General features: G+C 39.1%; 1 protein-coding gene across 8 annotated transcripts in view; it reads right to left on the minus strand.

Moving 5' to 3' along the window:
- The window catches only part of PATJ (PATJ crumbs cell polarity complex component), a 359,130-nt gene that overhangs the window by 16,501 nt on the left and 324,832 nt on the right, over positions 1 to 17,797 (minus strand). For all 8 annotated transcript variants that reach the window (XM_073789059.1, XM_073789054.1, XM_033865626.2 and 5 more), the window contains 4 exons: positions 17,267 to 17,372; positions 16,246 to 16,283; positions 13,032 to 13,154; positions 11,974 to 12,078 (listed from right to left, as the gene is read on the minus strand). In XM_073789059.1, coding sequence (XP_073645160.1) covers positions 11,974 to 12,078; positions 13,032 to 13,154; positions 16,246 to 16,283; positions 17,267 to 17,372 — 372 coding nt within the window. The remainder of the gene's footprint in view (positions 1 to 11,973; positions 12,079 to 13,031; positions 13,155 to 16,245; positions 16,284 to 17,266; positions 17,373 to 17,797) is intronic.

Genomic DNA, 17,797 nt, shown 5'->3' on the forward strand with positions numbered 1-17,797 from the left:
CCAGGGCGAGGCTTGTGAAAACAAGGATGGGAAAGAAGCCTTATCCTTTAAGCCTAAGGAACAAGAGACCTTTGGATCCCTGGAAGAAGACAAACCAATAAGCGTGTTTTCCCCTCCAAGTGAATTTTCCCCTCCCTCTGTGTTTCTCCCTCCAACTGCACCTACCCCTCCCTCTGTGCTTCCCCTCCAACTGCACCTACCCCCTCCCTGTATTTCCCCCTCCAACTGCACCTATCCCCTCCCTCTGTGCTTCCCCTCCAACTGCACCTACCCCCTCCCTCTGTGCTTCCCCTCCAACTGCACCTACCCCCTCCCTCTGTGCTTCCCCCTTCAACTGCACCTACCCTTCACTCTGTTTCCTCCTCCAAATGAATTTCCCCCTCCCAGAGTGTTTCCCCTTCAATATTTAATTCCTTAAATTTTGTCTTCTCCTTGGAAAGGTATCTGTTCTGATATACTCTCTCGTGCCTTGGCTCCTTGTGGCATTTAATAATTTACGTTAAAAGCAAAACTAAGTTCAATCAGATGTATATGTTCTATAATAGAACCATGTATATTAGGTAAATTTTCTAATTGAGTAATAAAGCACAGGTCTTTATTGCATGGACCCTAGGAAGAGTACCTTTCCTTAAAAATAGGTTTGGGAAATTATGTTTTTAAGAATTGAGAAGTCAAAATATTGTCCAGGTAAGTAGGACATTACAGTGCATAAAAGCTTGAGCTCCTTGCTTAGAACTTTCCTGACTTGCTGGTCTTGCAAAGGAATGAGATTAGCTTTTAGATTTGTTAGGACCCAAATCTTGTAGTACAAAATACAAACTCAGCACTCACACCCAGCCTGCATCCTAAATCCATAGTGCAGATACGCTGGAAACAGACAGGAAGAACTGTCATGTTAAGGTGACCCCTGAGAAAGTTGGCATCTTAAGATGAGAGCACATTGCAGAACAATCAGAAAAACCTTGCTTTGTCCCCATGCCTGGCATTTGGTGTAACTTAATGAACTAGAAAGCATATCTGATTAAAGTTTTTATTTAGAATCTAGGGACACTGATTCTAGTGACATCAGAATATTTTGATCTTAATTATCTGTTTTCAGAATATAATGGTCTGAAGTGTCAAATGTTTTAAGTTTGGAGTGAAGTAAGAAGAAGCAAAGTGACCTAGTCACATCATCATCTAGTGGCACACACCTCAAATGCCACCTGGAAAACCACCACACTACTAGGATTTTAAAAGGAATTTTAGCATCCTCTGACTTCAAGACTATGTTATTATAATGAGAGTAATAAAGTATCACTTATTTAATGCTTAACATTTTCAATCCAGTATTTTTATTGTGTTACACCACATTTAACCCTCACGGCAACCTTGAAAGGAAGAAGCCGTGATCCAGTTTCCTACAGGAAACTTAAGAGTTAAAAGGATTCAAGATGCACAACTTTCTGACACTAAACCTTTCATGTCCTTCAGAACTTACCCCAGGTCTTCACTTCAACTTTCAAACCTTTAGCTCTTGATCCTTTTCCCGAAGCTTACTACCCTTTTTCTGGCATCACTTGGCTTTCTACCCATCATGAACCCTCACAGATCATCTGGTCTTATCCCTAGCTACATAATAAATCACCTAGAAAGCTTTAAAATAGCCCAGTGTTCAGGCCACATCCCAGACCAATTAATTTCATGGGGTGAGACCCAGGAACTGATACTAGAGTCAGTGATTTTACTGGGCAACCAAGGTTAAGAACTACTCACATGTTGTACCTTTATAGAGAGGGGATACAGGTGGGGAGAGACAGGTATTCCAGGCATAGAGAACAGCATGTGCAAATCTTTGTTCATCCCTAAAGAATGCACTACTCCAGTGGGTCTCAGGTTGCTCTCTAACTAGCAGCATCAGTACCACCTGGCAGCTTGTTATAAATGGAAATTCCTGGATCCACCCCAGTCCTACACAATAAGAAGCTCTGGGGGTGGGACCCAGCAGTTTGTCTGTTTAACGAGCCCTCCAGATAGTTCTGGAACATGCTGAGGTTTGAGAAGCATTTCTCTCAAATGTCAAAATATTTTCTTTATTCATGCTTAGAAAATGACCATCCTAGAAGGAAAGCCATCCGACTCAAACTCCCCTGAAAACCTTCTTATCCTCTTTTTCAGAGGTAAAAACATCTCCATCTTTTTATCTATGTCCTTTGCTCCCAACTACTCCCTTGCTCTCTACTGACTTGCCACAAACTTTAAAGAGAGAAATCAATTCTTTTAAAGATTGCTAGCAGGACTTCCCTGGCAGTGCAGGGGGTGCGGGTTTGATCCCTGGCCAGGGAGCTAAGACCCCACATGCCCGAAGGCCAAAAAACCAAAAAACATAGAACAGAAGCAATATCGTAAAAAATTCAATAAAGACTTTAAAAAGTGTCAACATAAAAAAAAGCTAAAACAAAGATTGCCAGCGATTTATCTGCCAGCTGCAATGACTTTCCTACGGTTTTATTTTCTTCTGCCTCATTCGTAAGTGTGCTATTTTTTAAAAAAAATATTTCAATATCCCCAATTGTTTAATTTTGAGATATAGTTTGGTTTGAGGTAGTTATTTTACAAATTTCTATAAATTTGTTTTTTTAAAAAAATTTTTAATTTTATTTATTTTTATACAGCAGGCTCTTATTAATCATCCATTTTATACACATCAGTGTATACATGTCAATCCCAATCGCCCAATTCATCCAATCACCGTCCCCACCCCCCTGCCGCTTTCCCCCCTTGGTGTCCATACGTTTGTTCTCTACATCTGTGTCTCAATTTCTGCCCTGCAAACTGGTTCATCTGTACCATTTTTCTAGGTCCCACATATATGTGTTAAGATACTATATTTGTTTTTCTCTGACTTACTTCACTCTGTATGACAGTCACTACATCCATCCATGTCTCAACAAATGACCCAATTTCGTCCCTTTTTATGGCTGAGTAATATTCCATTGTATATATGTATCACATCTTCTTCATCCATTCATCTGTCAATGGACATTTAGGTTGCTTCTATGACCTGGCTATTGTAAATAGTGCTGCAATGAACATTGGGGTGCATGTGTCATTTTTTGGGGGGGGGTGGGGTTACGCGGGCCTCTCACTGTTGTGGCCTCTCCCATTGCAGAGCACAGGCTCCGGATGCGCAGGCTCAGCGGCCATGGCTCACGGGCCTAGCCGCTCCGCGGCATGTGGGATCTTCCCGGACTGGGGAACGAACCCATGTCCCCTGCATTGGCAGGCGGACTCTCAACCACTGTGCCACCAGGGAAGCCCGCATGTGTCTTTTTGAATTATGGTTTCCTCTGGGTATATGCCCAGTAGTGGGATGGCTGGGTCATACAGTAATTCTATTTTTAGTTGTTTAAGGAACCTCCATACTGTTCTCCATAGTGGCTGTATCAATTTACATTCCCACCAACAGTGCAAGAGGGTTCCCTTTTCTCCACACCCTCTCCAGCATTAGCTGTTTGTAGATTTTCTGATGATACCCATTCTAACTGGTGTGAGGTGACACCTCATTGTAGCTTTGATCTGCATTTCTCTAATAATTAGTGATGTTGAGCAGCTTTTCATGTGCCTCTTGGCCATCTGTATGTCTTCTTTGGAGAAATGTTTACTTAGGTCTTCTGCCCATTTTTGGATTGGGTTGTTTGTTTTTTTAATATTGAGCTGCATGAGCTGTTTATATATTTGGGAGATTAATCCTTTCTGCATTGATTCATTTGCAAATATTATCTCCCATTCTGAGGGTTGTCTTTTCATCTTGTTTATGGTTTCCTTTGCTGTGCAAAAGCTTTGAAGTTTCATTAGGTCCCATTTGTTTATTTTTGGTTTTATTTCCAATACTCTAGGAGGTGGATCAAAAAAGATCTTGCTGTGATTTATGTCAAAGAGTGTTCTTCCTATGTTTTCCTCTAAGAGTTTAATAGCATCTGGCCTTACATTTTGGTTTTTAATCCATTTCGAGTTTATTTTTGTGTATGGTGTTAGGGAGTGTTCTAATTTCATTCTTTTACATGTAGCTGTCCAGTTTTCCCAGCACCACTTATTGAAGAGACTGTCTTTTCTCCACTGTATACCCTTGCCTCCTTTGTCATAGATGAGTTGACCATAGGTGCATGTGTTTATCTCTGGGCTTTCTATCTTGTTCCATTGATCTATGTTTCTGTTTTTGTGCCAGTACCATATTTTGATTACTGTAGCTTTGTAGTATAGTCTGAAGTCAGGGAGCCTGATTCCTCCAGCTCCGTTTTTTTCCCTCAAGACTGCTTTGGCTATTCGGGGTCTGTTGTGGCTCCATAGAAATTTTAAGATCTTTTGTTCTAGTTCTGTAAAAGATGCCATTGGTAATTTCACAGGGATTGCATTGAATCTGTAAATTGCTTTGGGTAGTATAGTCATTTTCACAATATTGATTCTTCCAATCCAAGAACATGGTATATCTCTCCATCTGTTGGTATCATCTTTAATTTCTTTCATTAGTGTCTTATAGTTTTCTGCATACAGCTCTTTTGTCTCCCTAGGTAGGTTTATTCCCAGATATTTTATTCTTTTTGTTGCAGTGGTAAATGGGAGTGTTTCCTTAATTTCTCTTTCAGATTTTTCATCATTAGTGTATAGGAATGCAAGAGATTTCTGTGCATTAATTTTGTATCCTGCAACTTTACCAAATTCATTGATTAGCTCTAATAGTTTTCTGGTAGCATCTTTAGGATTCTCTATGTATATAGTATGTCATCTGCAAACAGTGACAGTTTTACTTCTTTTTTTCCAATGTGTATTCCTTTTATTTCTTTTTCTTTTCTGATTGCTGTGGCTAGGACTTCCAAAACTATGTTGAATAACAGTGGTGAGAGTGGACATCCTTGTCTTGTTCCTGATCTTAGAGGAAATTGTTTCAGTTTTTCACCATTGAGAATGATGTTTGCTGTGGGTTTGTTGTATATGGCCTTTATGATGTTGAGGTAGGTTCCCTCCATGCCCACCTTCTGGAGAGCTTTTACCCATAAGTGGGTGTTGAATTTTGTCAAAAAACTTTTTCTTCATCTATCAAGATGATCATATGGTTTTTCTTCTTCAATTTGTTAATATGGTGTATCATTGATTTGTGTATATTGAAGAATCCTTGCATCCCTGGGATAAATCCCACTTGATCATGGTGTATGATCCTTTTAATGTATTGTTGGATTCTGTTTGCTTGTATTTTGTTGAGGATTTTTGCATCTATATTCATCAGTGATATTGTTCTGTAATTTTTTTTTTTGTAGTATCTTTGTCTGGTTTTGTTATCAGGGTGATGGTGGCCTCATAGAATGAGTTGGGAGTGTTCCTTCCTCTGCAATTTTTTGGAAGAGTTTGAGAAAGATGAGTGTTAGCTCTTCTCTAAATGTTTGATAGAATTCACCTGTGCAGCCATCTGGTCCTGGACTTTTGTTTGTTGGAAGATTTTTAATCACAGTTTCAATTTCATTACTTGTGATCAGTCTGTTCATAGTTTCTAATTTTCCTGGTTCAGTCTTGGAAGGTTATACCTTTCTAAGAATTTGTCCATTTCTTCCAGGTTGTCCACTTTATTGGCATAGAGTTGCTTGTAGTAGTCTCTTAGGATGCTTTGTATTTCTGTGGTATCTGTTGTAACTTCTCCTTTTTCATTTCTAATTTTATTGATTTAAATCTTCTCCCTCTTTTTCTTGATGAGTCTGGCTAATGGTTTATCAATTTTATCTTCTCAAAGAACCAGCTTTTAGTTTTATTGATCTTTGCTATTGTTTTCTTTGTTTCTATTTATTTCTGCTCTGATCTTTATAATTTCTTTCCTTCTGCTAACTTTGGGTTTTGTTTGTTCTTCTTTCTCTATTTCCTTTAGGTGTAAGGTTACATTGTTTATTTGAGATTTTTCTTGTTTCCTGAGGTAGGCTTGCATAGCTATAAACTTCCCTCTTAGAACTGCTTTTGCTGCATCCCATAGGTTTTGGATCGTCGTGTTTTCATTGTCATTTGTCTCTAGGTAGTTTTTGATTTCCTCTTTGATTTCTTCAGTGATCTCTTGGTTATTTAGTAATGTATTGTTTAGCCTCCATGTGTTTGTGTTTTTTATGATTTATTCCCTGTAATTGATTTCTAATCTCATAGCACTGTAGTCAGAAAAGATGCTTGATGTGATTTCAATTTTCTTAAATTTACTGAGGCTTGATTTGTGACCCAAGATGTGATCTATCCTGGAGAATGTTCCATGCACACTTGAGAAGAAAGTGTAATCTGCTTTTTGGATGGAATGTCCTATAAATATCAATTAAATCTATCTGGTCTATTGTGTCATTTAAAGTTTCTGTTTCCTTATTTATTCTTATTTTGGATGATCTGTCCATTGGTGTAAGTGAGGTATTTAAAGTCCCCCACTATTATTGTGTTACTGTCGATTTCTTTTTTTATAGCTGTTAGCAGTTGCCTTATATACTGAGGTGCTCCTATGTTGGGTGCATTTATATTTATAATTGTTACATCTTCTTCTTGGATTGATCCCTTGATCATTATGTACTGTCCTTCCTTGTCCCTTGTAACATTCTTTATTTTAAAGTCTATTTTATCTGCTATGAGTATTGCTACTCCAGCTTTCTTTTGATTTCCATTTGCACGGAATATCTTTTTCTATCCCCTCACTTTCAGTCTGTATGTGTCCCTAGGTCTGAAGTGGGTCTCTTGTAGACAGCATATATATGGGTCTTGCTTTTGTATCCATTCAGCCAGTCTATGTCTTTTGGTTGGAGCATTTAATCCATTCATGTTTAAGGTAATTTTCAATATGTATGTTCCTATGACCATTTTCTTAATTGTTTTGGGTTTGTTTTGGTAGGTCCTTTTCTTCTCTTGTGTTTCCCATTTAGAGAAGTTCCTTTAGCATTTGTTGTAAAGCTGGTTTGGTGGTGCTGAATTCTCTTAGCTTTCATTTGTCTGTACAGCTTTTGATTTCTCCATCGAATCTGAATAAGATCCGTGCTGGGTAGAGTAATCTTTGTTGTAGGTTCTTCCCTTTCATCACTTTAAGTATATCATGCCACTCCCTTCTGGCTTGTAGAGCTTCTGTTAACCTTATGGGAGTTCCCTTGTATGTTATTTGTCATTTTTCCCTTGCTGCTTTCAATAATTTTTCTTTGCCTTTAATTTTTGCCAATTTGATTACTATGTGTCTCGGCGTGTTTCTGTTTGGGTTTATCCTGTATGGGACTCGCTGCACTTCCTGGACTTGGGTGGCTATTTTGTTTGCTGTGTTAGGGAAGTTTTTGACTATAATCTCTTCAAATATTTTCTCAGGTCCTTTCTCTCTTTCTTCTCCTTCTGGGACCCCTATAATGAGAATATTGTTGCATTTAATGTTGTCCCAGAGGTCTCTTAGGCTGTCTTCATTTCTTTTCATTCTTTTTTCTTTATTCTGTTCCACAGCAGTGAATTCCACCATTCTGTCTTCCAGGTCACTTATCCATTCTGCCTCAGCTATTCTGCTATTGATTCCTTCTAGGGTAGTTTTCATTTCAGTTATTGTATTGTTCATCTCTGTTTGTTTGTTCTTTAATTCTTCTAGGTGTTTGTTAAACATTTCTTGCATCTTCTCAATCTTTGCCTCCATTCTTTTTCCGAGGTCCTGGATCATCTTCACTATCATTATTGTGAATTCTTTTTCTGGAAGGTTGCCTCTCTCCACTTCATTTAGTTGTTTTTCTGGGGTTTTATCTTGTTCCTTCACCTGGTACATAGCCCTCTGCCTTTTCATCTTGTGTATCTTTCTGTGAATGTAGTTTTTGTTCCACAGGCTGCAGGATTGTAGTTCTTCTTGCTTCTGCTCAAGTGTGCTATTCTTAAAATTCTTTTCTCCTTTAGGGTCTAGTACCTGTATTCTTAACTCCTGGTTCTTTTCTATTAGATTTTCCTAGTATATTTCCTTTTGTGTTCACATGATGAAAAATTAAGTATTACAGTACATGATAAAAAAAATTCAACACTCTCATTCCCTAGATACACACTGAACATTTCTCTTTTCAATTCTAGAGGTGTAAGCTAAATAATACACTTTATAAAACTATTTTGAAATTTATCATCTTGATGACATCAATAGACTCCCTATTCCAACAGATGAAAATTTAGCTTGCCAAAATCTTACACTTAATTTTTATGTTTTTAACTTCTACTTCTTTCTTATGTTTCTTTAGATATACTTAAACCTTTGTAGTTTTAATGATTTCTGAAACTCTTATTTCAACTTTAAAGATTTAACTCTCTTATATTTTCCTCTCCACGAACACATCACAAACTCTCATGCTACTAATATTTCATGCATTACGATGTTTCGTTCTATCAGTTTTATTATGACTTATGTTTATATAAATGTTATTCATACTGAGCCAACTACTATACTAGGATTACATTTCTCTCTCTCTCTTTTTTTGGTATAAGTTTATTGTCCTCAAGGTCAATAATGATCTTATTTTGTTTAATTTGTATATACTTATCACTAATTCAGCCCCAAACTTTCCAATTTAATTGGATCTTAAACCTCCAATTCAGTTAAATGTACAAGGTAATCTATCTGTTCCTCTTTTTTCCCTCTAATTCAGAGGCGTTTCCCTTAGAGCCCTCTTCTCCTGCTCCGATTTGGACAAGTTGTTCTCTCTGCCTGCTGCACAGCTGTCCTGGGACTTCCATGTTCCTTAGTGTTGGAACCACCTGCTTCCCTCTCTCTTACTTTCCTCTTTTGTTGGAGTATATCCTAAAGTAATTTTCTCAGAAATATATTGCTGAAAAAGAGTCAGGTGACATTTGAATCTCTTGTTCTTTTGTAAGTAGCTTATACTTTTCTCTTTGAAAGTTTTAGAATGTAGTATACAGGTATTATTCTTCTTTTATTTATTTTGCTCACTGATTAATGGACCTTAAGTTAAATTTATTTCATTTCTTTTTTATTTTTCTGCTTTTCCTTTTTAAACTCCTGGTTGTTGGATATTGGACCTCCTGAATTAATCCTGTGTCTTATTTTTTCTCTTCCATTTTCTAAAGAGGGCGCACAAGAGAAGTCACTGTTTTCTCTATATTATCCTGAACATGACACATCTCTCTCTCCTAACCAGCAGTGGGGCCCTCTTACATCAGGTTTTTTGTGTTTTGGAGGGTGTCCCCAAGGACCTCCAAACTACTTTATAGACAGACCCTTAGTTAATCTCCCTGACTTCAGACTCTCTTCTCCTGTTCTCCCTAGTTGCTGCTGACTCCAAGCCTTGATCCTCTGTCTTTGTCTCCACTGTTTACATTCACTTATTCAACCAATATCTATGAAGTATAATGTGCCAGGCAGTGGGGATGTTGACCCCAAGAAGCCTCAGATGGCTTTATTTATCCTGTTTCCAGCACTGAAGTCTCCCCGAGTATTGGCAGCCCATTTCCTCTGCCTGCTGGATATCTCCACCTGGATGCCTCAAAATACAATGTTCTCTCCCAACATGCCCTTCCTATATTCCCTGGTTTAGTTAGTGCTGCCTCCATCCACATTCTACATTCTAAAATGTTTGGATCCAGAACAAGCCCCACAAGTTCATTTAGTGACAAAAATCCCTGATGTGCTCTTTTTATCTTCTATATTGTCAAAGAAAGAGGTAAAAATGAAATTTTCTAGAAGAGAGTCTGGGTTACCTTATTTTGTCCAAAAAAGGTTTTGTGGTAGTTCATAGACAAAAGCACTAAACCAGGCAAACTATCAGACTACAGAAGCAAATATAGTTGAGAACATTTGAAATGACCCCTATACCCAAATCAATCCCCACTGACCAATCTATAATTGACAGTAAGAAACCATCAGACTTTAAGGGCAGAAATATCTACTTCCTTACTATACCTAGCAATAGCAAGTTAAACTATGGGGAGAAGCTTCCAGAAGTTGTCTCCTCGACTCTCTTCCCCTTCTGCACCCTCCAGTCCACTGACCCAGACCTAATCTTCCCTGTGCCATCAGCACTTGCTGACCGCTTCCCATGTGCACCGACAATAAGTCTTTTCCACATCATCAGACACAACTATCTGACCTTCTCTACTACTCTGACAATGGGCTGGCTCACCTGATAATAAAAATGATTACCTACTGACAACTCAGCTGTGATAATTGTATTGCTGGTACCATTCCATGCACATTGTTTTAATTAAAGTGAATACGACTATGCAACTGAAAGGCATCTGTTGCAGGGCGTAAGAAATTTCCTGAGTTCTGTGTTTAAAGCCTTTGAGAGCACATGTGCTCCATACCCAGAGTTGTGTAGATCACAACTGTCAAAAGCCCAAAGGATTCCATTTTTAACATCACCTGTTACAAAATGACACCACCAACTAATGTGATTAACACGAGAACATTTTGAAACCAAAAGTCATTTTCTTAAAATGCAGAAATAGGAAAAATAAGGAATCCCTTCAAAAGTATGTGAATAGTGGCAAATTTGGCTGAATGAAGGGTTAATTCTTCATGGGAGAACATGAGTTCATTTCCACTTAAAGTACTTTACGTAATGTTACACTTTTACACTGTGTCTTCTCAATTCTTTGTGAAGAAGGTGGAGCCGAACAAATTATATTGGTATATAAAAATGTTAATAATACTAGATTCTGCTAAGGGAAACACTTTTTTTTTCTTGACATAGTTATCATTTGATAACTTCCTGGTAAAATTCTGTATAACTAATGGGCCACAGCTCTGCGATTGAAGAATTGCACTTGTACGGCCTCTAGGGGTCAGCATAACTCGAAGGAAGAGCAAGGGCTGCAAACAAGAAAAAGCAAGGATTTGCAGGTTCTGAGGATGACGAAGCAGTGGAAGGTGGAACAAGAGGTAACCCCTGAGGATGAGGACAAAGGAAGTCGACTCTACAGCCAGTCCACACAGCGTTCCTGTTTGTGTTCAACAGAAACTTGGGGACCCAGATCACTGAATAACATGTTGCCTACCACATAAACTCCCTTGAAACCACTGGCAGTACTTTACGATTCCCTTCCCACGTACTGAAAGCCATTGACTTTTTCTTAAATGTCTGTTTCAGCACTTTGGACTTAGACATTTGAGATGTGAGAGTTAAGCACCACAAATTGGTCCTCCCTAAAGTTATGGTTTTTCAATTCGAACTGATTATTTAAAGGCTAGAATGATTGGAGGGGCTGGCTTGCCCTCTCTCTGAGATAAGAAATGGTGGGTTTTATTTTTTTTACCTATAAACCATTTAATACTACCCCTGCAGAAGTATGGTGATTATAAACATACATTTTGGGGGGAACTCACTAACAAAACTTGCTGCCAGTACGCTGCCTCTCACTCACTACACGATATCAATCTCAGAGATACTCAAAGTGCTGAAATCGAAGGAGGGGTGATTAACAGCACACCTCGTTTTTACTTCCTGGTATATTTCCCTGTGCCTCTGGACAATACTCTTGGGGACCACAGCTGAAACATGATTGTCTGCCTTAGTTGATGACTACTATGTGGTAAGCATTTAGCAGTGTTGGCAATCATTTATGCTACAGGAGAAAGAGCATAGTTACTTTTCCCTTCCTTTAAAAGGAGTGCACTTGGGCAGTTCAGACACAGTTTTGGGGCATAAGAAAAGAAATCATTTTCTATTCCTTGCAAACTTTGATTTACAAAAGAACAACAGAAGCTAAAAGCCTTGTTGATTTATCATGTGAAGCAAAGGGTAATTTTTCTCCCCTTGTTATGCTTTCATATAATCATGTTCACTGCCTGTATGGGTGGCATTAAAGAATTTCTGAATACAAATAATAATTTCTTGCTTTCAACCTTCATAATTCACATCGGCAGGCACCCTGCTGGGCAGTGATGCCTCCTGCCAGTGACGCTCAATCTTTTTTGCACACCACTTATCTGCCTCTCGCAGCTGCGAGTTCCATTGATCGCAATACCTGCAGGATAATGCGCCCGTAGGCGTTCTTCAGCAGATTAACCACGTCCGCGTGAGACAGCCCATCCAAAGGTTGCCCATTAATGCTGACAATCCGATCTCCAACCTGGAGGTACAAAAGTGGGAGAAAAATCACGATCATTAAGAAAAATTAAATTTGAGAAGAATGCTTAAAATTCTTTGTAAGTCATATTTCCCATTTGTGGCTATTGTGAAGATTCTGTGTCTCTACTGTGTATGCGTGTTCCAGAAGCATGAGGAAGTTTTATGGCTTTCCCCAAATACAGACCAATCAGAGAAACAAGAAAGGGGTCAGATTTGATTATTAAAAGGCCTTTTGTACCTTGGTAATGGTAGTGTTGCATACATCCATTTGCCAGTAATAGTGGGGTGTACAAATTACCTGTTCAATAAAGCTCTACCGAGGAAGCCAAATGTTTTTTGCTTTATTTTTTCTACCTAAGTTAAGATTAAGGAGCGATGGGGGAAAAAATTCATAAGGATGTTGATTATTATTATTATTTTTTTGTGGTATGCGGGTCTCTCACTGTTGTGGCCTCTCCTGTTGCGGAGCACAGGCTCCGGATGTGCAGGCTCAGCGGCCATGGCTCACGGGCCCAGCCACTCTGCGGCATGTGGGATCTTCCCGGACCGGGGCACGAACCCGTGTCCCCTGCATCGGCAGGTGGACTCTCAACCATTGCGCCACCAGGGAAGCCCATGTTGATTCTTTTGGTGGAAGGAAGAGTCTAAGGTCAAATCTCTCAGGTGAAAATCAATTTTGGGTGGAATGAGGTGCTAAAAATGATATGGGAGGCTTTGCAAATGAGCTGCAATTTCTTCTATCATTGAGAAGCTTTGACACAAACGATACTATTTTTATATGTTCAGGGACATAATGAATTTCAGGTATAAACTTTCTCCAATGCATTTTGCCCTCAGTGTGGGTCTCTGATAGCTGCTGGAATTCCAGTTTTAAGCACAGTGCCCCTGGCTGCCTCATCCTCTCCCACCCACCGCATCACAGGCTGAGAGCACTTCACCATCCCCTTTGTTTACTTTAAGCTTCTGTGTACGTGCGGCCACACCGCTGGCCTGAATCATGGCAATAAATATTGGGATATCTCCTAAGGGACTTCCTTTTCCTCCAGCAATACTGATTCCAAGGGCATCGCTGAGCTCCTAAAAAACAAAGGAAAACAAGGCTTATATGTTTAACAAAGAGCCACAACCTGACTGTCCCCAGATAGCTGTTGAATAAAATCCCTCCTGATGCAGGAGGCTACGGTACCACAGGAGTTAACCATAGCGCCTCTGAAGTCAGAAAGACCAGTGTCTCAGCTCTTAATTAGCTGGAGTACTTAATTAGCTGGGGGTGCTAAAGAAGTTCCTTAACGTCTTAGAGCTTCCATCCCTACGCATAAAGTGGGAAGAAAACCACCTACCTCACAGTGTTGATCTGAGGATTAAATGAGGTGATATAGTGCAGTCCTGGCCCACAGAAAGGGCTCAGTAAAAGGCAACAGGAGGAGTAAAAACAAAAAAAACAAAGAAAGACAACCCTATGCTACTGCTCAGTTTAGTGGCCAATTTTGATGCAGAACTTGGCAAGTATGTCCTCATATGGTGTTTACAATTAAATTACTGCACATCTCATGCTCTTCTGGGTGTGAACAAACACACTTGGCTCTGAAAGAGCTGCAGGACTATGCTAGAACAAAGGATCTTTGAAGACACCCACTGTAGTGAGTACAGAGTTTGGAGAGAGAAGTAACATGCGACCGAAAATGTTCTCTGAGATTGAGATGAGGCCGTTTGTTCACTCCAGCCCTGGTGAAGAGATTCTGGCCTTTGTGCAGGTTTCCCCCACATTTATATCCCAGGGTTAACATTTTAAAAATCACTAAAAGAATAAGTGACAAGTTCCAGTTTCAGCACGGTGGCATGCACACTCTATAGCATCTTTCTCCTACTGATGAAAATGAAGACCTCTTGTCAAAATTTAAAGTACAACTACCTAAGACTTCTGAAAAGTAAAGAAACTCAAAGAAATTGTGGTGGAGAGCCAAAACTTGGAGAAACGACAGCAGAGGGTGTATCTCCCCGTTGTTTTCCTGGCAGCTTTGTCCTGAAGACAAGACCCAGTCAAGGAGCTGTAAAGGTGGGGCAAACTGCTAAAACTTTGATGTTAACTCCCACCTTTCTGGTCAGAGGAACCAGGAAAAGGAGCCCTGATGGCTGGAGAATGAAGGAAGAAAGCTAGAGTAGAGAGAGTCAGAGAAAGGGATCCTGTCCCTCTGTGAGTGCATCCACAGAATTCTCAGGTTCAGTCTAAGCCACGCATATGAGGGACAGACCCACACTCGGGAACTGAACTGAGTTTTGAACTACCACTTACAAAAGGTGACATAACTTTCAGTCTGAGCCTAACTGGGTGGATGCCTGCTAAAACATAAACACCAGCATTCTTCAGAGTCTACACAGCAATAACATTCACCAGGGCTGGGAAAAACCCCTAAGTTACTCAACATGCAAAGAACCAGTAAAATGCGATCAATTTCTTGTTAAGTTTTTTCAAATATGCAGGACAGTTTAAAGCCAAGATGATACCATTGTCTGGTGGGGTTCTCAATTTATGTAGATGTAAACATATGACAACAATGACATAAATGTTAGGGGAGTGGTTGCAGAAAAGGGACCTACAGGGTTGCAAGGCTTCTGCAGTTTTACCTGACCACTTAAAAATATACACAGGTTAGTGTGTTTCAATTTCACCTCGATAAAGTTGGACAAAGGAAAAAGAACAAAATGACAGCAACTTTAATATTCTGTTTTCCAAAGTGTTTGTGTCTAGCTTCTATTTTCTGAATGCATCAATAGTAAAACCCTACATGCAAATGGTAAGATGCGTTTCATTATGAAGTTTCTGCTCGGACCGTATGTGGGAGAACAGGGTGGGTAGGAGCAGGCCTTTTTATAAAAGTCTGTAAAAACAAGCAGCTGAAATGACTAAGGAAACATAAAATGATATGTTATAAATCTTGGAATGAGGAGAAATTTATGGAATAATTTGGCTTTGTTCAAATCCATTGTGATGTTTCCTTAGTTTATCCATAATTATGCACATGTTGGTACATTTAACTTCCCCATACGAGGAACATTTGAGTTGCCACGCTGGTGGAAAGATACTGGGAACAAATAAGGCAGATTTAGTCAAAGCTGTAGTTAATAATAATGAATTGCTGGACATTCACGATGAACTAGGTACTATGCTAAGTATACTGTATGCATTACACCTCATTTAATCCACACAACAAGATTTACCTTGGGAGGCAAGGGTTATCACCCCCAATCTACAGATAAGCAAATTGAGGTTAAGTAACTTGACAAAGGTCATAGAGCTAATAAATGGTACAGTGTCTTTAAACACAGCTATAATTGAGTCCAGAGAACTAAGTTAAGCTGGATATCACTTTACTGAAGTTGATCCATGATTACAACAAGGTCATAATTTTTTTCACTATTGCTTGAATCCCAAATTTAATGGTAAGAATAAGGAAAATAAAACTGCTTGCCAATATTCTGGATATCACACAGGAGTCTGAAAAATCGCACAGGATTATCAGGAGTCTGAAAATCAGGATTTGACAACTTTATGAAATGAAATGCATTTTGCACAATCTTCTCAGGAGGGCAATTTGGCATTATATATAAAAGCCTTTAAACAAGTGTGGATTCTGACTCAACAATTCATTTCTAAGAATTAATCCTAAAGAAATCACCCATGATATGAGCCAAAAAGAAAATACAAAGACATTCTGCTATAAAAGATGGCGAAAGTTGAGAAATATGCTAATTGTTTAATAAGAGGACATTGGTTAAGAAAAATTACAGCACATTCATACAATGGAATACTATGTAACTGACAAAAATCATACCATCTGCTGTCAAAAAATAGTTATTCACACGGCTAAAAGTCCATGCTTTAAAGTAAAAAAGACAAGCTACAAGAGTATGTCTAATGTGATACCATTTTTTGTTTTTTAAAACGTAAACACAGTGCACAAAATGAAGTGAATGTGGTGCCCCAAAAAGTTCACAGTGGTCATGTATGTGCTTTACTATATTTTCCTAAGACTGCTTGTGTTACATAGACCATATATTGCCTTCAGTAACTTAAAAGAACACACTAACAATCCAATATATTGTATTGAGGGAAAGATGTACATATTATGCAACACAAATTAGAAAAAAAGCAAAATAACGGACTTACCCTGATTATCTCAATGGTCCTTAGTCCCACATCTGTGCCTATGAAGAAACAGCAAATTAACTTTTTAAAAGTAAGAGACAATATATTTAGGATATAATATTGTCCCATGAAAATGGTATCATTTTCTAGGTCTTTCAGGAGGGAATACTGAGGCAAGCAGGCATTATACCCTTTCTCAAAATTCAAACTGGTGACCATCAATCAGGGGCTATGTCCTCTATTTTATTTTATTTTTTATTTATTTATTTTTTTTTTGTGGTACGCGGGCCTCTCACTGTTGTGGCCTCTCCCGTGTGGAGCACAGGCTCCGGACGTGCAGGCCCAGCGGCCATGGCTCACGGGCCCAGCCGCTCCGCGGCATGTGGGATCCTCCCGGACCGGGGCACGAACCCGTGTCCCCCGCATTGGCAGGCGGACTCTCAACCACTGCGCCACCAGGGAAGCCCTATGTCCTCTATTTTAAACAAGTCCTCTCTGTTTGAGATAGATGTGGCCATAATCATTTGGTCTGACAAAAGCTGATGGCTTGTAGCAGCCGCTGCCTGGAATACGGTGATTAAATGGCTTGGAGGGTGAGCCATTTTTGTTTCACTGAACATTTTTCCACCTTAATCAATGATAACCTTACCCAAGGAAAGGCTTAAAAAGATGCCTTCCCCACCCCACCCATGACGGGATATGCACTTCTGACCTTCCTCGAGGGACCTGTCATTTTAAAATTTTCTCTCTGGAAATGGTTTTACTTTATGAAGTACTTTAGATTTCTGCTTTTCTCTTTTTCATATGTAAAGTTAAAGGCATATTCCAAAAACGAATCTCTATGGCTTTCCTTCCTTTAGAACAGGCCTTTCAGAAAGCTTGGGGCTTATGTGGCCACGTTCAAAGACTTAAAAATATTTTTGCTGTACACCTGAAACTAACACAACATTGTAAATCAACTATACTCCAATAAAAATTTTAAAAAAAGTTTTTTAAATTGGGTAACAGGATTGTTTTGCTGAGGGTGTGTCTCAAGTAATACCTGAGTTTTTTGGGGAAGGATCCAAAGCTCTTTTTGTGCCGACCAGGTTTTGCAAACTGGTGATAACAGGAGCAAGGGAAGGATGAAGGCTGCTGTGCTGACTCTGCTGAAAAGCAAACTCAGTGGTCAGTCTTAGAAATTCATATTTATTATTACTATTTTACTTACTGAAGTAACCATAACCATGTAATAGAAAATTCTGTGGAGGCCAGAAAAGAAAACAAAAATTACTCACACTCCCTCTCTATCACCCTAAACAATCCCATTTAACATTTGCTCCACTGCTTTCTCCGTTGTATGTGCTTTTATATGTGGTTTCAATCATCAAGGTAGAAAACGTGCAGTAATTTAAGCTTTTTGTGCTCCACATGAAATCAGAAACATTTTCCTAGCCTGTTACAGTGTTTACATATGATCAGTTAATGCCACTAAGTGTCATTTGGGGCTACAGGCAAAATTTATTTTCTTTTTATCTAAATTACTGATCTATTTTGCTAAAACAAATATAATAAAATCTAGATTTATAGGAAC

The sequence above is a fragment of the Tursiops truncatus genome, chromosome 1 (genome assembly GCF_011762595.2).
Source record: "Tursiops truncatus isolate mTurTru1 chromosome 1, mTurTru1.mat.Y, whole genome shotgun sequence".
Classification (NCBI taxonomy): Eukaryota; Metazoa; Chordata; class Mammalia; order Artiodactyla; family Delphinidae; genus Tursiops; species Tursiops truncatus.